The 27,868-nt window shown below is 39.6% G+C and overlaps 1 protein-coding gene across 14 annotated transcripts in view; it reads left to right on the top strand.

Moving 5' to 3' along the window:
* Positions 1–27,868, top strand: part of ACACA (acetyl-CoA carboxylase alpha) — a 280,386-nt gene that overhangs the window by 42,960 nt on the left and 209,558 nt on the right. For 12 of the 14 annotated variants that reach the window (XM_057317769.1, XM_026517535.4, XM_048223482.2 and 9 more), the window contains one exon: positions 26,736–26,868. In XM_057317769.1, the coding sequence (XP_057173752.1) occupies positions 26,736–26,868 (133 nt within the window). Of the gene's footprint in view, positions 1–20,112; positions 20,181–26,735; positions 26,869–27,868 lie in introns of those variants that run through there. The other 2 variants (XM_026517541.4, XM_057317773.1) reach the window with 2 other exon arrangements.

Below are 27,868 nucleotides of genomic sequence, written 5' to 3'. Positions count from 1 at the left end.
GTGGTATGAGTGCCTGAAAATTTGTTTTGCAAGCCCTAACTGTTGCAAAACTCGTGCCCCAAAGCTCATGGCAGAACAATGAATTGAAGTGTGATCAGCAGCCTGGGGAGGAGTTCCCACCTGCTTCTCAGCTACTGGATGTTCCAAAATAGAATACATGTTTTCTGTTGATCCATTTCTAAGTCATTTGTGGATATGGTAATTGAGTCAAATTCACTTGATATTAGAGAGAGCTCTGTTCTTGCATCTGCCACCAGTTAGGTATGTGACCACAGAGAATTCATAAAAATTACCTCTTTAGACTCATTTTCCTCATCTATGAAAATGAAAATACTGGTTCAGATACTCTTTTTCACTCTTTGAACCCAGAGTTAGAGACTGGTTGAGTTTAGGATTACCTTCCTGAGTGAATAATCTAATCTTCTACAGGCCATGTAGATTAAAAGGGCAGGTGCATTCCTAAGAGATGTTTACTAGAGGTCATCCAAAACCAAGTAACGTGACTGCCATAGTATGGGATGAGAGTCCTCTCAAGTTTAGGGCTTGGTTTTTTTATGCTAAATGAGAAGTCTGATGGGCATGATGAATAGGCAGGAATAGAAAATAGACCATTACAGAGATGGAAGTGACTTGCAGCACATATCTTCTAGAACATCACTGAAGGAGAATCACTTTCTAAGCTTTATGACCCAGGGACACCTGCCTGGCTTAGTCAGTAGAGCATGCAACTCTTGAGTTTAGGATTATGAGTTCAAGTCCCATGTTGGGTGTAGAGATAATAAAATCAATCTAAGCTTTACGACCCAAACATTTGAAAATAATACCCTAAGAAAGAGGTTATAGTAAAAAAAAAAAAAAGAAAGGAAGGAAGGAAGGAAGGAAGAAAGAAGAAAGAAAGAAAGAAAGAAAGAGAGAGAGAAAGAAGTTATAGCTTGGTGGAATATATAAGCCTCATTGTAGACACCTGTGCTTTGGTTTTTTATTTTTAGATAAGATCAGCTAGGGATTGATATATCAGCTAGGCTGATATATTTCTGAACCTCGTTATTAATATTTAATTGAATATTTGAGAAGAAAGATCATTGAAGACAATGTAGGCATCTTAATTTTGAGAACTTATATGTGATTTGGTAGCATATAATAGAGCTATCTAGTTGCATGGATAATGACATCTGTTCCTTGTGGGATGCCACTTGAAGTCAGAGTGTTCTGAATATTTACAATGCAGTGTAAATCCAGATCACCCCACAATCACACTGTCAACCAAAAAAGATTGTAATCCGTTTTGTCAACTAGTATACTGAATTCTTTGTTGCAGTCCAGTTGGAAACAGGTGAGCCTCACAATTGGGTCTCTCTTAGGATAGTATGAGTTCTTTAAACCTTTTTTATCCCATAGTTAATGTTACAGTATTTGAAACTCCATCTCAGTTTTCCCTTAAACTTCTTAAAATAAATGCCCAAAGTATCAAACGGCCAACATTTTATGCTTAGCAAGCGTGTTGTTGGTGATTTCATTTGAGAACAATCTGTAATTGCTGTTATTTTTGTATACATAAATCCATCATATGATGCTCTGTAGCTGGTTTTAAGACAGTGGTTGCTGCTTCGGTAGGAGAGAGAGATTAAGTTCACTCAGGAAGGGCTTCTTGAAGGTGAGCTACATTACTATCTCCTTTCTGGTCTCGAAAGAAAAGTACTTTATCAAGATCTTAGAAAATTTAGAATCCAGATATGTGATTGCCTATGAAGTGTTTTTGACTCTTAGGAAGAGTCTAAGTAGAGAGTTGTGAAGTTATTTTTTAATTAAAAATAGTCTGTAAAGTTTGTCCAATGATACTGGTCATGGAATACAAACAGATAATATACTGAGTTGGGGACCATCTCCTAGATAAATACATCCCTGGTCATAGATTTTTTTTAAAGTAGACTTCACACCCATCATGAAGCCCAGTGCAAGGCTTGAACTCATGACCCTGAGATCAAGACCTGAGCTGAGATCAAGAGTTAGATGCTTAACTGTCTGAGCCACCCCGGCATCCTCTGTCATAGACTTTTAAAGAACACAAAGAGCGAGGTGGGTGGGGGAATGGGTGAAATAGGTGAAGGGAATTAAGAGTACACTTACTGTGATGAACACTGACTAACGGGTAGAGTTATTGAGTCACTATATTGTACATCTGAAACTAATAGAAGACTATATATTTAATTATACTGGCATTTAGAAACATATATTGTAGAGCTGTACGGACCTTCATCCAGAGGACATAGCAATGAGGTGAGATTCTGAGAGGATCTGTGAGTGGCTTTCAGCTTTTGCTCCCATTGGGTCAAGAAGGAAATTTAGAAGTTTAGGGGACAACGGTAGTGAGAGATAAAGCTGATCTATTGCTGCTACAGCCTATCTTATTTTTCACATTATCTGTGAGAATTAGCAATCTTGTTTTCTCAGTGACTAATTAGAATAATAATAGTAATAATAGGTAAGTTCATCAAGTGCTTTACTATATGCTAGACACTCTGCTGTGCTTTACGTGGAGTACCATACTTGATATTTACAACAACCTCATGAGGTGAGTAATGTACTGTCATTACCCACAATTTATGGATGGGGAACAGAAACACAGGTTAAATAATATGCCCAGGGTCACACAGCTAACTGTGTATTGGATCCAGTCAGAGCCCATACTGTCAGCCACGATGCTAAACTGGAACCCTGGGTGTAATAGATACGTTTGTTCCCTTTGAGCAGTTTTCCTCTGATTAAATGTTAACGTTATTAAAAAGATAGAGAAGTTAGGGGTGCCTGGGTGGCTCAGTCAGTTAAGCCTCCGACTCAAGGTTTCAGCTGAGGTCATGATCCTCAGGGTTGTGAGATCGAGCCCTGTGTTCAGCTCTGCGCTCAGCGCTCAGTCTGCTTGGGATTCTCTCTCTCCCTTTCCATCTGTGCCTTCCTCTGCTTACACGCAGGCTCTTTCCTTCTCTCTCTCTGTCTCTAATAAAATAAAGAAATAAAATCCTTAAAAAAAGATATAGAAGTCAGAATATACTGAAATTAGAAAATATATTTCTAAATACTGCTTTATTAAAGAAGCAGTAAAAAACCTAGAAACAAAATATAAGAAGGCAAAAATAAATCCTTGTATATCCCCCACCCAGAAATTATTCCTGCTGATACCACTGTATAGTCTTCTGGATCCTTTTTGATGCATATATATATATATATATATATATATATATATATGCATTTCTTTCTACTGAAATGAGATCATCCTATATACACTGTTTTATAATCTGTGCTTTTTTTTTTGTCAAAAATTCCCAATTTTCTATTTCAATACATTTTCATCTCATTCGCTATAAAACACCGTATTCCAGTTTCTGCGATTGACTCCAAAATGCTGGTTCATCCAAACTCATATCCAGTCTAAGACCATACATTGTGTATTCTGTCTCTTAAATTTCCCAATATCATATTACCACCCCCCTCCCTTATTTGTGACAGTGCCTAGCCATTTGTTTAAAAGGAAGTTAGCAAATCATGAAAGTATATGGCTACTGGTAATAGTTTGGTCGTATAAAGAGAAATGGAAGGAAAAATAAAGGATAATTTACCTCTACATTTTTTACAGTTATAGCACTTGTAGCAAAACAATTTAGTGTTGCACTAATGATGATATTTTAATGAATTTTATAGTCAAAATGAAAGTGGACATTATAAAATACAGTGTGATTTGATGAAAAGCTATGAAGGGCAGAGCTTTTTAGTTTTAGTTGTGTATGTTTTTATTTGACCTGGAAAGAAATTCTCTTTCCTTTTTAGTCTCTCACTTTAAACTCCTGAGTTTGAAGTGATTTTGTTTAAATCTAATTATGGAGGTGAAGTTAAATAATATCTGCAAAAGCTTTTGGAAGAGTAAAGTGTGCCATACTACATAATATGATATTATTTATTATGAAGGAGTGCTCTTACGAGGTAAAACTTTTTGACTGGAAAAACTTTTTTAAGTCTTTCACATATTAGCGTTTATAACTTGGAAATTTAGACTTGAAAGGCTTTAATTACAGTACACATATTACTGTCAATGTTATAATTCAGATGTTGAGAATAACCATTATTGAGAGGGCAGGAAATTTCATTTTTCCTTCCTATCTTTGACTCACCTGTCTCCAAGCTTTAACATGGAAAATAAGGCAACTAGCTGTAGTTTTGAGTTTATATTATAGCTTTGCTTGTAGATGGGCCTTTGAGCGTGTTCTTATGTTTTGGCTTTCTTCACATTTCTCATTCAGCTTCCCTTAGCTTGCTCCCTTCCCCCAGCAGCTTTCCAAACCCTTTACTCTCAGTGCTCCTTCCTTGATATTCTGAGGTTCCCAGTTGCCATGGTGCCTCAGAAGTGAGTAGACAGAAGGTCATTATGAGATCGGCAACTTGGTACTTTTTCTGAAGGCAATAGTTTGCTCTATTTCCCACCCACTCTTTCCATTCAGAAAACAGGAGCTGTCTGTGTATGTATTATAATCTCCAGAGTTTTTTCTATAAACTTGCTAATCGTAGAAATGAAATTATGAATATGGTAAGTAGGGCTCAGGACGGCCACTTGACAATGTTTATTATTTTTATTTATTCTAGTGTAATGCATACAGTTCTCCCCTCCTTTCTTTCTGTGAACATTAATTTATGAATGAAGTTTGCATTTACTACTTAAAACTCGGGGCCCCTGGGTGGCACAGCGGTTAAGCGTCTGCCTTCGGCTCAGGGCGTGATCCCGGCGTTATGGGATCGAGCCCCACATCAGGCTCCTCCGCTATGAGCCTGCTTCTTCCTCTCCCACTCCCCCTGCTTGTGTTCCCTCTCTCGCTGGCTGTCTCTATCCTGTCGAATAAATAAATAAAATCTTAAAAAAAAAAAAAAAAAACTTCAAATTATTAGATATATACTTATTATAGAAAAGTTGGAAATCCAAAAAGCATGAAGAAATAGAAACAATCCAGAATATGATTTTCCAGTGATAATTGCTATTAATATTTGATGTTTCCCTTTGGTGATTTTTATCCCGTAAAGATAAATTTCATTAAAAAACACATACATGGATGATATCATGGTGAATACACAGCTCTGTTATTTGCTTTCTTTCATAAAAACGCCATTTTCTTATGTCACTAAAAGTATTTTATAAGCTTCATTTTTTTAGCTTTTCATTTTGAAATAATTTTAGACTTACAGAAGAGTTACAAAGACAGCACAGAGTTCCTGTGCATCCTTCACTCACCTTCCACTACTATTAATATTTTTCATAACCAAGTACATTTATCTAGAGTTGTCAGATGTAGCAAATAAAAATACACGATGCCTAGTTAATTTTGAATTTCAGACAATGAATAATTGTATAAAAAAATTAAATACTGCAAATGCTGCATTAGACATACTTACAAAAAAAATTTTTGTATTTGCCTGAAATGCATAATTTAAAAGGGCATCCTGTATTTTATCTAGCAATCCTATATTTAATAAAATTAAGTATGTTAACATTGGTACAATACTTTAAAGCAAGCTACAAATTTTATTTGGTTTTCAGCTCTGTCTCCACCCTTGCAAACAGAGATCTACTGGACAATTCTAATTCCGGAGTTTTTCCCGAGTGCTAAAGTGGAATCATGCTTGTTTCTAAGTGGCTTTCCCTACGATAGGCTCTTTGGTCTCCAAGGCAGTTACTTCTTGACCATTCACTTTCTGTTTTCTGCAGTTTTTTTGACATCTGTATCTGTTAGAGGCTCCTCTTTCATATTCTTTGTTCTTATGTCTTTATGCCTCTTTTATTATTTTACCGTCATTTTTGTGTGATTTTTGTCAGAGAACAGTAATACACCAATGCTCAGTCTGCTACTTTCACCTGGTAGTTCCATTAGCTTCTTACTCTATTGCCATTGGTTTCTGCTTCTACCACTTTTCTGAAACTACACCTAGAAGACTCACCAGTGATCTCTTCGTGGGCAGAATTGACAGTGTTGACCTTTCACTCATCCTTGAAACTACTCCTTATGTTTTATTAACATTCTTTCCCAATTCACCTTTCTGACCCTTCCCTCTCAAGTTCTTGAATAGGCTTGGCTTTTTTCACATGCCCCTTAATTGTTGATTTTCTGCAAAACTTCCTGGCTGTAGCCCTCTTCTCTTAGGCTACATCCTTTCTTTTGATCTACTTTAATTAACAGCACTGGCATTGCTCTGGTCTCCCAAGCCAGGAATATGGATGTTATGTGAGATTCCTCTCTCCTCCATCCCTCACACCTAATTAGGTATGCTTATTGATTCTATGCCCCAATAATTTTGCTTAAAGATTTTATATATTTATTAGAGAGAAAGCACAAGTGGGGAAGGTGGCAGAGAGAGGGAGAGGGAGAAGCAGACTCCCCACTGAGCAGGGAGCCCATTGCGGGGCTCGATCCCAGGATCCCGGGATCATGACCTGAGCCGAAGGCGGGAGCTTAACTGACTGAACCACCCAGGTGCCCCTACCCCAATAATTCTTGAATCCATTCCCTTCTTTCCATTGCTACTGCCATTGTTCTTGCCTTTATTACTTATTTGGATTATGGCAGTAGTATTTTAGCTTTTCTGCAATCTCTTTCTCCTGTCAGGATAGTAAGCTCCACATGGCCATTGAAATCTTTCTAAAAGGTAAACTGATCGTCTCATGGCATTACTTCAGTGGGTCCCTTTTACCAATAGGATATATTAGTGTCTAGTCAAACGTTGTGCCGGGTTCTTAACAATATTTCCAGTACAAGAGTTTTCATCATTATTATGGTGGGCTTGTTGCGATCTGTAAGGGTTAATAATGTCTCAGATTTGTTTGAACTGTGTTTCGAACAGAAAACGGGCAAGCAACAAAGATAAGTATATATATATAGCAGGAACACTAGTGAAGGTAGGGTTGACAACATGTGCAAAGGTACCAGACTGAGACATCTACCATGTTCAGGTGATTGTAAGTCATTGAGTATTACCAGAATGTAAGGGAGACAGGATGTTGAGTGTCGTGGAAGAAGAGGCAAGTAAGAGGTGAGATCATTAAGCATCTTGCCTGTCACACTAAAGACATATAAAATAGAAAACAGTATTTAGATATGGCTGTGCAACAGAGTCATCTGTGGAGCTTTAAAAAACTATGCATTCCTGGGGCGCCTGGGTAGCGCAGTCGTTAAGCCTCTGCCTTCGGCTCAGGGCGTGATCCAGGCGTTCCAGGATCGAGTCCCACATCGGGCTCCTCCGCTGGGAGCCTGCTTCTTCCTCTCCCACTCCCCTGCTGTGTTCCCTCTCTCGCTGGCTGTCTCTCTGTCACATAAATAAATAAAAAAATCTTTTTTTTTTTTATAAAGCAGGAGAGTTTTATTTTATTTTATTTTTTTTTAAGATTTTATTTATTTATTTGACAGAGACAGAGACAGCCAGAGAGAGAGGGAACACAAGCAGGGGGAGTGGGAGAGGAAGAAGCAGGCTCACAGCAGAGGAGCCCGATGTGGGGCTCGATCCCAGAACGCCGGGATCACGCCCTGAGCTGAAGGCAGATGCTTAACCGCTGTGCCACCCAGGCGCCCCAAATAAATAAAAAATCTTAAAACAAAACAAAACAAAACAAAACAAAAAAACCCTATGCATTCCTAAGCCCTGTCCCAGACAGTTTCTGGTCATGGAGCTCAACAGCCTACATGCCAATGCTCTCCAGGTGAATCTGATATGAAACCTGAGCTGAGAACCACTTTCTCAGAGTTGAGAACAATGCCTGGCATGTAGCGTGTGCTTAAAAAATATTCGTTGCATTGAAGTTAAAGTTGTGCAAGTAGATTAGATCACTGCGAGGGAGAGTATATAGGTAGAAGGGAAATGTGTCTTAGGAAATGTCTACCTTGAGACGGAAGGAATCGGGAAAAAGATGGGAAATGATCAGTAAGATGGAAGGAGAAAGAAAACCAAGGAAAAGATAATTTTAAGGTGGAAGATGCAACATACAGAGTTGAAAAGAGCTGTACGAGATAAAAAACTGAGACAAAGCTCTGGAGTTAGTACACAGGAGGATCTTGGGGTGAACAGCTTTAGTAGATGGCAAGAGATTAAGTAGGGAATACATGGTGAAGGAGTAGTAATGTCAACGGTATGTACCCTTTTAAGACGTTGGTGGCAAGGAAGAAAACAGAGCAGTTACTTGAGGTGGTAGAAGGATTTCTCTCTTGTCCTCCCTTGCTATGTTTTCTTATTGGAATGCCCTTCCCCTGATTGTTGAAGTTCCATTCATCTTTTCAGGTCATCACTTTTAAGGATCCTTTTTGAACAAGGTCTGTGCTTTGAAACTTTTCTTATTCTTTCCCCTATTTTGTTTTTCTCTTCTGGGTATTTGGCGGTTATTTGACCTTTCATTTTTTACAACAACAATTGCATTCTTTCTTCATTGTCCTCAAACCAAAAGTCCCCCTTAAGTTAGCCCCTGTCCCTTCTAGACACACTTTGAATTTGTAACTTTGTGTCCTGTTTCATTGAGAAAATAGAAACTGTCACACCAGAAATTCTTCCTTCTAACACCTAATTTCAAATTTACCTGTATCTGTAGTCATGTTCTCATTTTTCCTTCTTGTTACGAGGACTTCTCAGGTCCTCCCTCCTTTGGTCATCCTCTTCTTTACATTTTAAATATTCCTTTTTCTACTGAATCATTCCCGTTGGCATTCAGGCATGCTCTGATTACTCCCATCTTTATAAAATTCTTCTTTGATGGCACACTCCCTTTGGACCACTGCCCTAATTGTCTGCCCCATGTCATGGCCAGGATTTTCAGAAGAGCTCCTACTTCCTTGTCTCCCATTCCTTCTTCAAGCTGCATTAGTGCGTACTCTGCTCCTGAAACTGCTCACGTTAAAAATCACCAGTGACTACTGTATTGCTAAATTCAGTGGGTGCTTCTCAGTTCTCATGCTTTCAGGCCTCTCAGTAGATTACTTTTTCCTTGAAACACACCCTTCTCTTTTCTGCTGAAAACCATGCTTTTTTTTTTTTTTTTTTTTTTTAAATCCCTGGTACTCTCTCTAATCTCTAATCTCCTTTGCAAGCTCCTCCTCTTTCATGTTTCTTCCAGCAATTAGTCCTGCTTGGTCTTGGACCTTCTTTTCCTTTTACTTGGTATACATTTTCTTCCTATATAATCTCATCTCTTTGCTACTATGTATATGCCAGTGACTCACTTTTTTTATGATATCCATCCCATACCTATCTTCTGAGCTGACTTGTTATGTTCAACTCTTTATGTGAAGTCTTCACTTGAATGTGAATAGACCCAAACTGTTCTCTTTTAAAGTAAGCTCTCTGTGCAATATGGGGCTTGAACTCACGACCCGGAGATCAAGAGTTGTATGCTCTACTGACCGAGCCAGCCAGGCACCCCTAAACCTGAACTCTTGATTTCCCTCTATCCTCAATAAATTTGATCGCTCTATAATCTTCCACCTCTTACTTATAAATATCGCCTCTGGTCACTTGGCTTAAGTCAGAAACCTGTGGAATCATACTTCAGTTCGGTTGATTCTGTCTCCAGTATTGACTTCAATACATTCACTTGCCATCACCTTAATTTAAGCCTTAGCCCGTCAGCTCTTGTTTGGACTGCTGGAATGGTCGCGTAACTGGATTCTCTGCCTCCCGATTTCCTGTTGTTGCACTTCGCATAAGACACTAAATTCTTAGCTTGGCTCCTGGGGACCTGAATGATCTGACTTGTCAGCTTCAATGTGTTGACAGTGCTTCACTCATCCTGGTGTGCCAGCCTTTACTATCTGAGGGCCACACATGCTTGTCCTTCCGCTTGGGTTCTCTTTTACTCTCTCAGTGATTACTTGAGGCCTGTTTTTTTAAGGTTTCAGATTTAATGTCACTTCCTCAGAGAGGCCTTCTTTTACTAATCATAATCTTTTTGTTCTTCTTTCAAAGGACTTACCACAATTTCTAATATTTTCACTGGCATATTTATTTGATTGCTTGTTTCTATTACACTGTAACTAATATGAGGGCAGAAATCATATATGTTTTGTTTGCAATTGTATACCCAGCACTTTCTATAGCATATAGTAGGCACTCAATAGATATTTGTTGAATACATGGGAGAGATAACAAGATTGGCCAGGGGCCGTCATAAAAGGCAATAGTATCCTAAATTTTGCATATATATTCGATCTTTTTAGTACATTTAGGATTATTTGGATTTTCTGTTTCTCCTTGGGTGGAATAGAAAATTATTATTATTATTATTTTTTAAAGATTTTATTAATTTATTTGACGGACAGAGATAGCCAGTGAGAGAGGGAACACAAGCAGGGGGAGTGGGAGTGGAAGGAGCAGGCTCCTAGCAGAGGAGCCTGATGTGGGGCTCGATCCCAGAACGCCGGGGTCACGCCCTGAGCCGAAGGCAGACAGACGCTTAACGACTGCGCCACCCAGGCGCCCCAGAATATTATTTTTCAAAGGATTTACCAACTGAATCTAAATTTTCAAATCTATTGGCATAAACTTCACAATAACATACTCATTTCTTTTTCATGTTTTAGGATTTGTAGTGAGTTCCCTCTTCATCGTTACTGATATTGAGCTAGTATTTTCTCTTATTCTTTTTTTTTTTTTTAAGATTTTACTTATTTATTTGAAGTGAGAGAGCACAAGTGGGGGTGTGGGCGGCAGAGCAGGGAGCCTGACATGGGGCTTGATCCCAGTACCGTGGGATCTTGACCTGAGCGGAAGGCAGGCACTTAACTGACTGAGCCATCCAGGTGCCCCACATATTCTCTCTTTTTTTTTTTTTTTAAAGATTTTATTTATTTATTTGACAGAGATAGAGACAGCCAGCGAGGGAGGGAACACAGCAGGGGAGTGGGAGAGGAAGAAGCAGGCTCATAGCAGAGGAGCCTGATGTGGGGCTCGATCCCATAATGCCGGGATCACGCCCTGAGCCAAAGGCAGACGCTTAACTGCTGTGCCACCCAGGCGCCCCCCCACATATTCTCTTATTCTTGATCAGTCTTAATAGAAGTTTATTATTCTAATTAGCCTTTTCAAAGAACCAGCTTTCCATCTTTGTTGATTTTTTTTATTGTACACTTATTTTCTCTTTCACAGATATCTTGTTATCCTCTTCATTGTCTTCTTTATGCTTTCTTTAGGTTTAATTTGTTTTTTTTTCTAGCCTTTTGAGATAGATGATTATCAGCTGTTTCTTTTTTAAGCTATGTACTGATACTACGAACTTCCCCCAAACCCATCTTTAGCTGTATCTCATGTCTTTTTTCAACATTTTATTATGAACAATTTTAAGCATATAGCACAGTTGAGAGCATTTTACAGAGAACGCCTAGATTTTACTCATCACCTAGATTCTACCATTAACATTTTTCTATACTTGCTTTCTCATTTATCCATTTCTGTATCTCTGTATCCATTCATCAGTTCATCTTACTATATCCCCCAAGTTTTGATATATCTTTATTATCATTCAGTTTAAGGTATTTCCTTATTTTCATTGTGATTTATTTTTTAATTTTTTGAGATATAATTGACGTATAACATTGTATTAGTTTTAGGTATACAGCATAATGATTTTATATTTATGTATTATATATTTATATATACATGTAAAACTTAAATACTTATATAATGAAATAATTACCGAAATAAATTTAGTTAACATCCATCACCACGCATAGTCACAGTTTTTTTCTTTCTTCCTGTGATGAAAACTTAACATGTACCCTCTTAGCAACTTTCAAATATCCAGTAATACACAACCATGGTCACTATCCTGTACATCGCATCCCTAGGGCTTATTTATCTTATAAATGGAAGTTTGTGCCTTCTGACAACCTCCACCCATTTCGCTCACCTTCATTGTGATTTTTTTTGACCCATAAATTATTTAGAAATGGAGTCGTTAATATCAAGACACTTGCATATATATTAAAATCACTTGGACATATTTTAATATCTTCGTCATTGATTTTTAGCTTAATTCATTGTATTCAGAGGATATACTCTATGTGATTTCAGATCTTTGAAGTTTGTTGATACTTTATGGACTAGCATATGGTCAAGTTTTTTCTTAATCAATTTCTGTTGTATTTATTTATATTTATTTTTAAGTAAGCTCTGTGCCCAACATGGGGCTTGAATTCACGACCTCGAGATCAAGAGTCACATGCTCTACCGACTGAGCCAGTCAGGCACCCCTAGCATATGGTCAGTTTTGATAAAGCTTTATAACACTTGCAAAGGATGTGTATTTTGCAGTTGTTGGTTATAGAATTCTATATATGTCAGTTTTCCAGTTGTTGTTCCTCAGTATCTTTGACTCCCCCTCCCTGCCCCACTTGTTCTGTCAGTTGGTAAAACCAGAATAAAATATCTTGCTTCTAGAATCCTGTAAATCAATAAGAAAAAGATATCTCAATGTCGTCTTTTTAATGGAACTATAGTTGATGTACAATATTACATTAGTTTCAGATGTGCAACATAGTGATTCAATGTTTATATATATTATGAAATGATCACCACCAAAGTCTAGTTACCATTTATCATCATGCAAAGTAATTATAGATTATTGACTATATTCCCTGTGCATCCCTGTGATTTATTTATTTTGTAACTGTAAGCTTGTACCTCTTAATCTCCACACTTATTTCGCCCTTCCCCCCGCTCTTCTCCCCTCTGGCCACCTCCAGCTTGTTTTCTGCATTTATGAGTTTGTTTCTGTTTTGTTTGTTTAGTTTCTTAGATTGCACATATAAGTGAAATCATAAGGTATTTGTCTTTCTCTGTCTGACTTCACTTAGCATAATACTTTCTAGGCCCATCCATGTCATTGCAATTGACAAGATTTCATTCTTTTTTATGGCTGAGTAATATTCCATTGTCTGTGTATACCACATCATCTTTATCCATTTATCTATGGATGGATACTTAGTTGTTTCCTTATCTTATTGTAAACAACGCTGCAGTGAACATAGGAGTGTACGTATCTTTTTAAATTAGTGTTTTTGTTTTCTTTGGGGAAATACCCAAAGGTGGAATTGCTGGGTGGTATGGTAGTTCTATTTTTAATTTTTAAAAAATTTTTTAAATCTATTTTTAATTTTTTGAGGAACCTGCATACTGTCTTCCTATTTTCCATTCCTCCCAACAGTGCACAAGGGTTCCCTTTTCTCTGCATCCTTGTCAACACTTGTTTTTTCTTGTTTTTTAATAAAAGCCATTCTAGGGGTGCCTGGGTGGCTCAGTCGATTAAGTGTCTGACTTTAGCTCAGGTCATAATCCCAGGGTCCTGGGATCCAGCCCCCCATTGGGCTCTCTGCTCAGCAGGGAGCCTGCTTCTCCCTCTGCCTGCCGCTCCCCCTGCTTGTGTTTTCTCTCTCTCTCTCTATCAAATAAATAAATAAAATCTTTTTTTAAAAAAAAGCCATTCTAATATGGGTGAGGTGATAATCTCATTGTTTTGAAATTTGCATTTCCCTGATGATAAGTGATGTTGAGCTTCTTATCATGTGTCTATTGGCGATCTGGATGTCTTCTTTGGAAAAATGTCTATTCACATCCTCGGTCCATTTTTTAATTGGACTGTTCGGGCTTTTTTGGTATTGAGTTATACGAGTTCTTCATATATTTTGGCTGTAACTCCTCATCAGATGTATTATTTGCAAATACCTTCTTCCATTCGGTAGGTTGCCTTTTCATCTTGTTGCTGGTTGGTTCCTTGATGTTTCAGTGTCTTATAAAGACATTTCAACCCAGTAAAAATATGGGGAAAAGACTTGAACTTTACAAAAGAAGATATTGCAAGTAAGCTTATTAACGGTGTTCAGTATCATTGGTCATCAGGGATTTGTGAATTAAAATTCTAGTGAATTAAGTACTACCCTAATCCAAAAGGTTAATATTTAAAGACTGACAGTATTAAGTGTTAGCAAGGATGTGGACTACATGGAACTCCTAAATTGCTGGTGGGAATGTAAGTTGGCACAACCACTTTAGAAAACTTTTTTGGGGGGTGCCTGGATGGCTCAGTTGGTTAAGCATCTGCCTTTGGCTTGGGTAATGATCCCAGAGTCCTGGGAGCGAGTCCCACATCGGGCTCCTTGCTCAGCGGGGGGAGTCTGGTTCTTCCTCTGCTTCCCACCCTGCTCTCATGCTCTCTCGCTCACTCTCTCTCAAATAAATAAATAAAATCTTTAAAAAAAAATAGGAAACTATTTGGTAGTATCTTTTAAAGTTAAACATACACATACTCTATCAACAAGCAAGTCCACTCCTAGGTATTTACTCAAAAGAAATGAATGCATTTGTCCACCAAAAACCAAATACAAGGATGAATATAGTCAGGATTCATAAACAACTCAAATGTCCATCAATAGTAGACTAGATAGATTATGGGATAGTCACACAATGGACTACTAAACAGCAATGAAAATGAACAAGCTACTGCTGTGTCACAAGGATGAATTTCATAGACAATGTATTGTTGAAATACGTTCAGATTGACATGATAGATATGAAGTTCAAGAACAGGCAAAACTGATGTGTAGCAATGAGAGTTCAGGATAGTGTTTACACTGGGGAGGATGTTGACTGGAAAGGGAGTACAAGGGAGCCTTCTGAGACTCTGGAAATATTCTGTATCTTAATGGAGTGGTTGGTTATATAGTTATATACATATGTAAAATTCAGTGTATACTTAAGATTTTTGCTCTTTTTTATATGAAGTTATATCTCAAAAAGTAAATAAAACAGGCAGGACTTGCTGAGTAAGGATCAATAAATCCTTAACCCAAAAAGCAACTATATAAGGCTTGACAAAACCATTTCAGCACCCTTGAGATCAACCAAAAGGCATACAACAATCTGAGAAAAGGTTGAAAAACTGCTGAAATTTGGTAAGAACAGGAGGAGTTAATGGTATTCTTGCCTAGGTCTGTTCCCATACCCTTCCCTCAGTTTGATTGGTGTGGAGATTTTGCCAGTGGGAAATTGCCAGTTTTGGGTTTTTTTTAAGATTTTATTTATTTATTTGACAGAGAGACAGCCAGCGAGAGAGGGAACACAAGCAGGGGGAGTGGGAGAGGAAGAAGCAGGCTCCCAGCAGAGCATGGAGCCCGATGTGGGGCTTGATCCCAGGACCCTGGGATCACACCCTGAGCTGAAGGCAGATGCTTAACGACTGAGCCACCCAGGCGCCCCGGGAATTGTCCGTTTTGATGCTGAGGTCGAAGGGAGCTTACTCACTTTGGGTGGATGATGCCCATGACCACTGCTGTTGTCAGTGGAAATGATTATCTTGGCATTGGCTGTGTCCGATGGGCCAATGGCTCTACTAGACTGAGATGTGTTTGTAGTTGGAGCAAGCATATTGCTGGCTGAGATTGCGTGCATGCACAGAGTAGACATGATAAGGCCCAGTAGGAAGTAAAAGCCAGAGCAGACTTGAAAATGTCCTGAACTTTGAATGTGCTGCCCTACCCCACACACAGATGCATGAACAGAGTACAGAAGCCTTAATGACTTCAGGTGTTTAAACATAACCCCTGCCTAATCACTGGGAGACAGCTAAGCTAAACCTTAGAAGGCGGGTTTCAACGTAAAAACAAGCAATATAAAGAGAATAAGTGGAGACATCAGTGACTGCACACTTAGGGGTGTGCAGATTCACAGATTTAGCTCGGGCAAGTTATTAAGCCAAGGAAGGAAGGGATATAGAGAGGGAATAATAGTAACAAAACAACCTTCATAGGTAAAAGAAAGCAGACTCTAGACTTCTTACAATACATTATTTAATATGTTGAGTCTTCAACAAAATCATGAGACATGAAAAGAAATATGAAAATGTGACCCATACTTGGAAAGAAAAAAAGTCAATAGAAACTGTCTCCAGGTGTCCCTAGATGCTGGATTTAGCAGACAAAAATCTTCAAAGCAGCTGTTGTAAATGCATTCCAAGAACCAAAGGAAAACATGTTTAAAGAATTTTTTTAAGTATGACAACAGCAAATCAATAAATAAAATTCTCAAGGAGAGAGATTACAAGGAGGCAAATGTCATCGAAGAGGATATACAGATAGCAAACAAGAACGTGAAAAGATGTCTAACATCATTAGCTATTAGGAAAGTGCAAATTAAAACAACAGTGAGATAAACAAACACACCTGTTAGGTTGCCTAAAATAAAATCTAGCTGATGACACCAAATGTTTGCAAGAATATGGAGAAATGGGGTCACTTGTACATAGTTGGTAGGAATGTAAGATGATAGACCTGCCCTGGAAAATAATTTGGAAAAAAATTGTTTAATGATTTTATTTTATTATTTTTTTAAGTAATCTCTACATCCAACATGGGGCTTGAACTTACAACCCTGAGATCAGAGTCACATGCTCCACCGTTGACTGAGCCAGCCAGGCGCCCCTGGAAATTTCTTATAAAACTACATATTTACCATATGATCCTGCAGTTCCACTCCTCATTACATACCTATGAGAAATGAAAGCACATGTCCACGTAAGGATTTGTGCATGAATGTCCACAGCAACATTATTCCTAATAGCCACAAAATGGAAGCAATCCAATATCCATCAACTGATGAATGGATAAACAGAATGTAGTATATCCGTACAATGGAAAATTAATTATCCATAGAAAGGAATTAAGTATGAATACTTGCTACAACACTGAAAGCATTATGCTAGGTGAAAGAAGCCAGTCACAAAAGAGCATGTATTATACCCTTCCATTTATGTGAAGTAAACAGAATCTATGCGGACAGAAAGTAGATTAGTCGTAGCCTAGAACAGGAAGGGGTTGGGGGAAGTAGGGAGTGACTGCTACTGGCTATGAGGGTTTTTTTGGGGGGTAATGAAAATGTTCCAAAATTGATTGTGATGATGGTTCATAATGGTGAATATATTACAAACCATTGGGTTACATACTTTAAATGGCTGAAATACGTGCTGTGTGAATTATATCTCAATAAAGTTGTTAAAAAATTTCAAAATGAGTTTAGCAAGATCACAGGCTATATGATCCATATACAACAATTAATTATATTTGTATACTAGCTTAGCTAGCAATAAACAATAATTTCATTCACAATGGCATCAAAAAGAATAAAATACTTAGGAATACATTTAACGAAAGAAGTATAAGAATTGAGTATTAAAAATTATAAAACATTGCTGAGAGAAATTAAAAACCTAAATAAATGGAGAGACAATCCATCTTCAGGGATTGGGAAACCAGTATTGTCAAGATGGCAATTTTCCCTAAATTCACAGTCCATATCAAAATCCCAGCAGGCTTTTTTTTTTTCTTTCTAGAGTTTGACAAGCTGATCCTAAAATTTACATGAGAGCCCGAAGGACCTAGAATAGACAACAGTTTTCGAAAAGGAAAGCAGAGTTGGAAGACTTACACTACCTGATTTCAAAACTTGCTGTAAAGCCCTAGTTTTCAAGGCACTGTGGCATTGAAATATAGATCAGAACAGAATTTAGAGTCCACAACTAAACCTTTTATATCTGGTGAGTTGATTTGCAAAAGAGGACTCTCCTTGATCCAAGGTTTCTCTGCCTGGGAAAGCCCAGTGTAAAACAGTCTCTCGCAGTGTGTGCTGCAGTATAACTCAGACTGCATTGCAATCACGCCAGCTCATGCATCACTGTCTGCTGGATAAACTGCTACGTCATCCTTGGTGCTTGGCATGTTACAATGCTGGGATCACTGTGGGCTTCTAGTTGGATTTTGTGCCAGGTATGTGTCTACTTTGGACACTCTCTATTCATGGTAGATGAAAATGGGGATGCTTTGAATTGGGAGGAATGAATATGGCTTTTTTATTTCTTGTGTTCTAATATTACAGAAGGATTGTGAGCAGCATCCATAAAAGATTAGAAATTCAAGCTTTGTTTTTGGATCTGGGTGTGCTGTGTTAGTGTTTGGTTGTTTTAGAAAGATCCCTCTGGCAAAAGGAAGCACAAACTCGATTATTCAGAGTACCTTTTTAGTATATTTTTGTGATATAATCGAATGCAGAGTAGCCTGCTTCACTCTATGCTCCGGGCTTTATTTGGTTTTTGGTTGTTGACCTTACATAACAAAGGCAGAGCGTGATTCTCTTTTGGGAACTGCCCACATCTGGAGACACTTAGATGTGTATAAACTCAAACTGCTTCTACATCTGTGGTCACTGTAATTGTTCTGAACAAAGACCTCAGCGCTCTGTTTTTGAGACACATTATTCTGGAGAGTCATAAAGATAGGAGGGCTCCTCTGCATCAGCTTGGTTCTTCAAAGGAAAAAGTAAACCTGACTAACTTTATTGGACATTGGCATAGCGTGTGAGGAATGATGCGAAGTGGTACAGACCAGAAGACAACCTGGGACGTACATTTTCTGTTATGGCTGGTGGTCATGTTGAGTGGCCTGATTGAGTCTTTTCAGGTCGAGTCATCTGCATGTCCCAAGGGTCAGGATTTGTTTGCCTTAATCATCTCTTTTTCTGTTCGATCATTTATCTTCGATCTCTGCTCCAGGTTATTTGTATATTTCTATTTTGGAGGGTTTTTCTGGAAGATTAATAGGTTCTTAACATAATTGGCATCAGATGATTAACTGTTTCTATCCAGCATTTTGGTGGGACAGAATTTTTCTGTGGTGCATGAATCAGGTTACCACGTGACTCTGGTGAATTTTATTCATCCGGAGGACTTATCATAGGAAATTGTGATTCTGTAGATTCTAGCTGTTGGAGTCTCTCCCATTACAAGGGAGCAATAGCATTAACATCAGTTTTATTAGAAGCTAAAGTAGGACTTTGTTACTATATAACATTCAGCCACTGTTTATTTTATTAAGGGAACTGTCTCTCTGGCAGATTTGCTTTTATAGCAATATACATGTCCTGGTAGCTTTTTTATTTTATTTTATTTTATTTTTAAAGATTTTATTTATTTATTTGACAGAAAGAGAGACAGCCAGCGAGAGAGGGAACACAAGCAGGGGGAGTGGGAGAGGAAGAAGCAGGCTTCCCAGCGGAGCGGGGAGCCCGTTGTGGGGCTCGATCCCAGGACTCTGGGATCACGCCCTGAGCCAAAGGCAGACGCTTAACGACTGAGCCACCCAGGTGCCCCCCAGTAGCCTTTTTAGGCAGGGTTTTTTTTCCTTCCCTACTTCCCTACCTCGGTATCTAAAATATTTGTCTGGGCCCCTTTTCCTTTCAGGGATTTTGTCCACATCTTCTCTATATCCCATTTGTCCCAGCTCCATTCTTACTCTCAAGTTTGGGTGAATAAAATCTCAGATTTTGTTAGTTTCAAAAAGGTTTTTGCATCCACGTATTACTACTTTGGCCTGAAAATTAGAACTGTGGCTCCCACTTTATTCCAAGTTCCTTAGTAGTGGCATGTCCTGTCCTTTCTACTTGCTTTCTTTACTGCCTGACCTGCTTTCCCCCTCCTTGCAGGCTGATGATGAATATTATTTGTTTTGATTGGATCTCAGAAATTACCTACTTAGACTGTGTGCTGTCCTCCTCCCTCTGGATTTCATGACCCCATTATTCTCTTGACTTAGTTGTCCTTGTAAATGTTGTCTTCTTTTTGCCGGCGGCCCTCCCTGTCATGTGCTCCTGGCAGCCAGGAGAGGCTGTGGAGCTTTTCTCTGGTGACTGTCAGAAGAAAGTGACCGTTGTTGAAACATGTTTGCTGTGGCGAATGCAGAGCTAAGATTATACAAGCTTTTATATTCTTCCCCCTCTCCTCTTAGTCCCCTTGGGAAATAACCAATTCTGTGTGTGAACCAGTTGAGGGAGAAAATAGAAAAAGGAGGAAAGGTGGGGGAAATATGGAAATCGGGGACAAAGTAGACAAAAAGACTGTAGTTTGATGCCATCAGGAATACTCCAGTCTGACTGAAGCAGGGCCAAGAAGTAGGCAGAAGGCACAGTATCTCTTGTCCTCCTGGGTTTTAAGCACCTGCAACAGGAGGACGGACTGCAGCTTGTGTTTACAAGGCTGAAACCCGAAGAAAAAATCTTCCATTCCTTTGCCATCTTGATATGGAGGGTTCTGCAGAGGAAATTAAGGAGATGAGATATTACATGCTTCAAAGGTAAGTTTTAGGGTGCCATAGTTGGGCAATACGTACCTTTAAAAAACAGTAAGGCATTGACAGCTAAGCCCTGGAACTTTGGGGAAATTTGATTTGATGATTTTTGTATCTATAAGAAACCTTTTTTTTTTTTTTTAAGATTTTATTTATTTATTTGGCAGAGATAGAGACAGCCAGCGAGAGAGGGAACACAAGCAGGGCGAGTGGGAGAGGAAGAAGCAGGCTCATAGCGGAGGAGCCTGATGTGGGGCTCGATCCCAGAACGCCGGTATCACGCCCTGAGCCGAAGGCAGACGCTTAACCGCTGTGCCACCCAGGCGCCCCTATAAGAAGCCTTTTTATTTAAAGGAAAGGAATAGGGGCGCCTGGGTGGCTCAGTTGTTAAGCATCTGCCTTTGGCTCAGGGCGTGATCCCGGAGTCCTGGGATCGAGCCCCGCATCAGGCTCCTCCGCTGGGAACCTGCTTCTTCCTCTCTCACTCCCCCTGCCTGTGTTCCCTCTCTCACTGTCTCTCTCTTTCTGTCAAATAAATAAATAAAACCTAAAAAAAAAAAAAAAAAAAAAGAAAGGAATAAAAACTCCCATATTTGCTCCTGGATTTCTAGACCTTTCTTTTACATTCAGAATTTGAATCAAAGCTACCCAAGTACGTGTGTGATATTGTAGCTACTTGAAAACAAGCACCCCTGAGCAGACCTTGCTGTGCTGTTCTTTTGTTAAGAGATCTCAGTCTGTGCCAGATTTGATCACCGGCCTGGGCTGGTTTTTCAAGAGTGATGTCTCTTCACCTACTGCAAAGGGAGTTATCAATTCTGTGTAGTTTTTGTGTGGTATGAACATCCTGTGGAAGGTAGTTTTGAAAAAACTTCTTAAAAATGTGTCTCTCGTGCTGGGAGAGTACCTGCCACCATTGCCCTGAAATGTGATGATGGGCAGCTGGATTGGAATTGTGGAGGGTACCAAGCTCTCTCACCCTGGGGTCTTTCTTCTTCCTGCCCGGAGAACTTGGGGCTGAGGAGGAAATGAGTCAGGCCTTCTTGGCCTTCTTGAAGTCTCTCGCAGGTCTGTGCCTCTCCATCAGAGGATTCACATGAAAGACCTGAATGATGGGCTTGATAGCAGTCAGTAAGAGCTCCTCCATTATCTTTTTTTTATTTGCTTTTTTTTGCAGACTAGAGTTCTTACTCTGAAAAATATTACCTGGGAATTAAACTGGACTTTGGTGGAAACAGAAAATAAGCAATAAACACCTAGTTGACAAGATTTATCTTTAGAACAATCATCCTTTCCTTTTCATTTGACCTCTTCCACCCTTTAGGGGGAAAACCAAGCAGAACTTCCACTGAGTGTCAAATAACTAAAAAGCATCTGAGCTATTTTTATACACACACACACACACATACACACACACACACACACACATATATAATAAAAATGATAGTGTATATAAAAACATTTTTATATAATACTATTTTACTGTTTTTATATATAAAACAATCATACACACACACACACACACACACACGTATAAACAAAACATACATATATATTACACACACACAGTTTTGTTTTTCTGTGGATAAATACAACCGGTGATCTGTCTACTGTTTTCACAGAGGCATCCCTCCTGGAGCAGTCTGTCCTCCGAATTGAACTGTCATCTAGGGAATTCCCTTCTCTCCTCTTCTTTATTGGCTTCTCTGTTTCTTATGTCCCTTCTTTTCCTTTTTCTTGGTTTACTCCGTCCTTTTGGAAGACAATATTCTCTAATTGCTTCCTGAGAAAAGATAGGTGAGTGGTGAAGATTTTGAGATCTATTCTATCTTTGTACCCGATCCCCTTGTTTTCAGCATGACGCCTTACTTCAGAATATGACTATGTGAAGGATCCCTTCATTAAAAGTAAGACTTTTTTTTTTAAGATTTTATTTATTGGGGTGCCTGGGTGGCTCAGTTGGTTAAGCATCTGCCTTCGGCTCAGGTCGTGATCTCAGGGTCCTGGGATGGAGCCCTGAGTTAGGCTTCCCACTCAGCGGGGAGTCTGCTTCTCTCCCTCTGTGTGCTCTCTCTCTCTCAAATAAATAAATACATTTTTTTTAAAAGATTTTATTTATATATTTGAGAGAGAGGGGGAGATAGCACAACTTGGGGGGGGTGCAGGCAGTGGGAGAGGGGGAAGCAGACTCCCTGTTGAGCGGGGAGCCCAACTCAGGGCTCTATCCCAGGACCCTGAGATCACGACCTGAGCCGAAGGCAGATGCTTAACTGACTGAGCCACCCAGGTGCCCCAGTAAGACAGATTTTTGTTTTTCTCCCCTTTTTGATTATAAATGATCCTCAGAGCACTTAAACTACTGATTAAATCTTATGACCAATCCCTTCTCCACTTTAATTTCATCAATGCTTTGTTTCCTTTCTTGTCTTAAACTCAGGTACCTCCTTATTGATTTTTTTTTTTAAAGATTTTCTTTTTATTTTATTTTTTAAAGATTTATTTATGTATCCTAGAAGGGTGGGCAGAGACAGAAAGGGAATCTCAAGCAGACTCCCTGCTGAGCGCAGAGCCTGATGTGGGGCTCGAGCTCAGGACCTGAGCCGAAATCAAGAACCAGACATTTAATTAACTAAGCTGCCCAAGTGCCCCTATATTTTATTTGAGAGACAGAGAGAGCGGGAGGGAATGTGGGGTTGGGGGACAAGCAGAGGGAGAGGGAGAGAGAGAATCTCAAGCAGACGCCCCACTGAGTGCAGAACCTGACACGGGGCCCATCTCATGACCCTGAGATTATGACCTGAGCTAAAATCAAGAGTCGGTTGTTTAACCAGCTGAGCCACCCAGGTTCCCCAGCTCCTTAATGGTTCTAAGTTATGACTTACCTGTCCCTTCAGTGCTTCCCTAAATAACTGACAGATGATCTCTGAGGAGTTTGTGTGTGTGTGTGTGTGTTTAAATTTAGGTGTATAGAATTATGTAACATAATCCTTCCTGGCACACTCATTGGTCCATATGTGACTTACTATTATTTATTTGGTTAGTTATTGCATTATTAAAAAAAAATAATGTGAAAAGAATTTGAAAACCCACCACCTAAAACAGGTTGGTCCCTGGCTATCACCTCATCTAACCATGTGGTCTCTCTTCCTCAGTGCTTCTCCCTGCCTTTTACCACCCAGATAATCATTTTTCTTAATCACATGTTGATCATAGTCTTTTATCTTCCTGTTTACTTACTTTTATTGTATCTACATGTATCTTCCAAAAATATATATAATTTTAGTTGTTTTAACTTTATGATATGTTTTAAATTCATAAACTGTATGCAGCCTTCTTTATATAATATTTTTGGAGTTCTTGTATATTAATCTGGGTACTTGACTAAAGTCTCCTATTATTTCTAATAATTTGCAGAATCTTTTGTGTTTTCTATGTAAATGATTATATCACTCACAAATAATGACAATTTAACTTCTTCATTTGCAATCCTAATGCCTCTAATTTATTATTTTTTCCATTTTATTTTACTTGCTGGGAAATCTAACAGAGTTTTACGTTTATGGACTTTTTAAAAAGATCTTTATTTATTTGAGAGAGAGAGCATGAGCAGGGGGAAGGGGGCAAAGGGAGAGGGAGAAGCAAGCTTCCCACTGAGAGGGAGACTGATGTGGGGCTCGATCCTGGGACCCCGAGGTCATGACCTGCTCTGAAGGTGGACGCTTAACCTACTGAGCCACCCAGGGGCCCCCATTTATGGATTTTCTGAAATTAAACCATCCTTGCATACCTGGGACAAACTCAACTTGGTCATGGGGTAGCATTTTTTACTAATATTTTGCCCATCCTTGCACCAATACCCTACTATTTAGAATATTTTACTTAGGAATTTTACATTTGTAGTCACGAATAAAATGGACCTGGACTTTTCCCATTATGTGACGTCTTTGTCTGGTTTTCATATCAGTGTTACTCTAGCTGAGGAGTTTTACTTTTCTTATTGTCTATAAGTCTGGTAGACTACTGCCCTTAGAAGTTTGCTAGAACTTGTCTTTTAAAACCGTCTGGACCTGGTATTTTCTATGTAGAAAAATTTTAATCATACCCTTTTATTTTGAAAATAAATTTTTCTTAAAGATTTTTTAAAATTTATTTGTCAGAGAGAGAGAGAGCGTGTGCAAGCACAAGCAGGGAGGGCAGCAGGCAGAGGGAGAAGCAGCCTCACTGCTGAGCGAGGAGCCTGATGTGGGACTCGATCCCAGGACTCTGGGATCACGACTTAAGCCGAAGGCAGACGCTTAACTGACTGATCCACCCAGGCATCCTGTATTTTGAAAAGAAATTACTGCAGCATCGAGGCCAGACTGCAGGAGAAAGGAAGAAAAGGTGGGAATAAGAAAACAGTTGTCCCCTGAACAGTGTATACAAGTGCTTAGTTATAGCTATTATCTCATTGAACCCCAAAACTTACCTTTTCAAAGAGGGTCTGTCAGTCAAGGTCCAGTCAGGGAAAGAGAAACTGCATTAAGTATTATCAACAGTGGGCATTCAATAGTGAGGACTGGTGACCCGGGTGTTTTCTGAAGGAGCCTCAAATTAATACTTGTAGGAAGTAGCTACCACCCCTAAGGCTGGGAGAACAAAAAGGAAGAGGTAGGGTTACCAGAACATAGGAGCTTGAAGGAAGGCCCTTGGGGGCCAGCACTTGCACCTCTGAGAGGAAGCTTTGAGTAGCTGGTGCTCAGAGCAGGTGGAAGCCTGGCCGGGCAGGCCCTTGATTGTTAGGCCAAGGCAGCGTAGCCCAGAGGATGAGTGAGTATGGCAAGGCTGGGGCTCTGCCAAGGAGCCATAATCCTCTGCTCCTGGTACCTGTAAGGGTTGCAGTGAAACTCTAGGCAGGAACGTTGAAAGATGCTAGAGGCTGGAATTAACTCTCCGTTATTGTGGAGCAATGGTGATAAAAGCTGGAAAATAAGAATGAAATCCCTATTCTTACCATCCTGCCTTCCAACTGGCAGAACTGAACAAGTTTGCAAAGTCTTAGCTCTGTTGTCACAGAGCAGAGCATCAAAGGGTGAGCTTGGAGCTGAGGGACAGTTGGTTAGTAAATAACCAGAACAGAGTGTACTATGTGTATTTTGCAAAGAGAAAACTGAAGCTGAGCAAGGTTAAATTATTTGTTAAAGATCATTAGAGCTATTAAGTGGGCAGATCTGGATTTAAACCCAGGCCTATGCTGTTTCCACTACATATTTCATCTATCCTTAACACACCATTGATTCTTAGAGGAACCATTATTGTATGTACCACTCAGGAAAAAAATACTGCCAGTTAAATAAGGTACACCATCAGTTTTAAGATTTGCATCAATTTCAGATATACTTTTTTTTTTTTTTTAAGATTTTTTATTTATTTATGTGACAGAGAGACAGCCAGCGAGAGAGGGAACACAGCAGGCGAGTGAGAGAGGAAGAAGCAGGCTCCCAGCAGAGGAGCCCGATGTGGGACTCGATCCCGGAACGCCGGGATCACGCCCTGAGCCGAAGGCAGACGCTTTAACGACTGCGCTACCCAGGCGCCCCTCAGATATACTTTTTTAAGATTTTATTTATTTATATGAGAGAGCATGAGCACAAGTGGGGAAGGAGGGGCAAAGGGGCAGACTTTCCGCGGAGCAGGGAGCCAGACACAGCCAGACACAGCGCTTGATCCCAGGACACTGAGATCATGGCCTGAGCCAAAGGCAGATGCTTAACTGACTGAGCCACCCAGGCGCCCCAATTTCAGATATTTTTTTAAAGTTTTTTTTTTTTAAGGAGGAGTGTCCTTTTTTTTTTTTTTTTTTTAAGATTCTATTTATTTATTTGAGAGAGAGAGAGTACAGAGGGAGACAGGGAGGGAGAAACAGACTTCCCACTGAGCAGGGAGCCAGACACAGCGCTTGATCCCAGGACCCTGAGATCATGACCTGAGCTGAAGGCAGATGCTTAACCAACTGAGCCACCCAGGCGCCCCCAAGGAGGAGTGTCTTATTATCAATGAAATATGATCCGTTATGCTGCCTTGTAAAGTATTTGGTTTTGGAGTTACTGATTTTGAAATGCCTGTGGAATACACAAATAAAGCACTTAGTAGGCAGTTAAAAGTTTAGCCTCATAAGAAAAATGGAGGCTAGAGATACAGAGGTGAAGGTCATCTGTATGCCAGAATCATGATCCAACAACAGCCCCGCTGTTTTCTTAGCTTTCCCAGTCTCTCTGTTATCTCTACCATCTCATTTCATCCTGTCCTTTACCTATCTCTTTGTGATGGCATCTGTTGGTAAGCCTTAATATTATCTTTTATTATTCAAGAACACTTAATTTTTTTTCTTAAATTTCCACAAGCAAGGATCTTCTTTCTCTCTTCTATTCAAAGAGTATGTGATCTCTCATCATGCAGTCTTCACAAGGGTGCAGTTGGAAGTGCTGTTGTAAGTATGGCTGTGAAAAGCAGATCTCCAGGGGAGATAGATGGTGTGAAAAATCCTATCAGTAGACTCTCATGGTTTCTCTGTTTTTACAGGTCCAGCATGTCTGGCTTGCATCTAGTAAAGCAAGGTCGAGACCGAAAGAAAATAGACTCCCAGCGAGATTTCACTGTAGCTTCTCCAGCAGAATTTGTTACTCGTTTTGGGGGGAATAAAGTGATTGAGAAGGTAAGTTATAACTTGCTGAATTATTTTTTCAAAAGCTCATGAGATTCAGTGCCTAGACTTGATGTCTAGATTTGCTCAAAACCGACATTTGGATTTTCAGTGACTGCCTCTTTCTGCAGAATTAATCTCTCTGCCTCCATGGTGTCCTGTGAATTTCACCATTTTCTGGGTGTTTACCACTGATTATTTAGGCAGAGCTAATTAAAAAGATGAAGTGGTGGTCAAAAAGTTCTTTTTAGGGGCGCCTGGGTGGCGCAGTCGTTAAAGCGTCTGCCTTTGACTCAGGGCGTGATCCTGGCGTTCCGGGATCGAGTCCCACATCGGGCTCCTCCGCTGGGAGCCTGCTTCTTCCTCTCCCACTCTCCCTGCTGTGTTCCCTCTCTCGCTGGCTGTCTCTGTCAAATAAATAAATAAATCTTTAAAAAAAAAAAAAAAAAAAAAGTTCTTTTTAAAAGATCCTGCGGTTTTATGGGGTTGCGCTGCCCCACTCTGAGAGGGTATGAGAAACCATTAGCTTGTGGGGTAGCGGGGAGGAGCTGTGTCACGGCATTGGAGCGAGAGCTAAGGGAGCGGAGGGAGTTTCAGAACAGAAGACTTGAATGGTGTGATGCACTGCGACTTAATGGCTTCCAGCAGATATTTGAGGTGTTTGGAGGCAATACACCGTAAGAAATACCTAAAGAGATTACATATATTTTGAAATGTTAGGAGTAATTCTGTGCCCCTTTTATCTAAACCATATCCAAGCTGAAAGGATGACTTGGCTGAAAGAGCTCTCAGTGATTAAAAAAATAAAGCGTGGGGACCTGTACTCCCACTTTAGGAGTATTGCTCCAGTGGTGTCCTTCCGCTAACCTTCCAATAAAGACAGACTGTGTATCTCCTACCCTCTGTTATCCTGGGGCCATGATTGCAAGACAGGTCAGGAGAGGTTTGTTTACAGAGACATCTCAGGATCGTTGGTTCTTCTACTCTTTTTCTTGTGACCATTCTTTGTAAA

This window comes from Ursus arctos, unplaced genomic scaffold (assembly GCF_023065955.2).
Source record: "Ursus arctos isolate Adak ecotype North America unplaced genomic scaffold, UrsArc2.0 scaffold_24, whole genome shotgun sequence".
NCBI lineage: Eukaryota > Metazoa > Chordata > Mammalia > Carnivora > Ursidae > Ursus > Ursus arctos.
The sequence above is the reverse complement of the archived record's forward strand: the minus strand, read 5'-3'. Positions and strand labels throughout refer to the sequence as shown.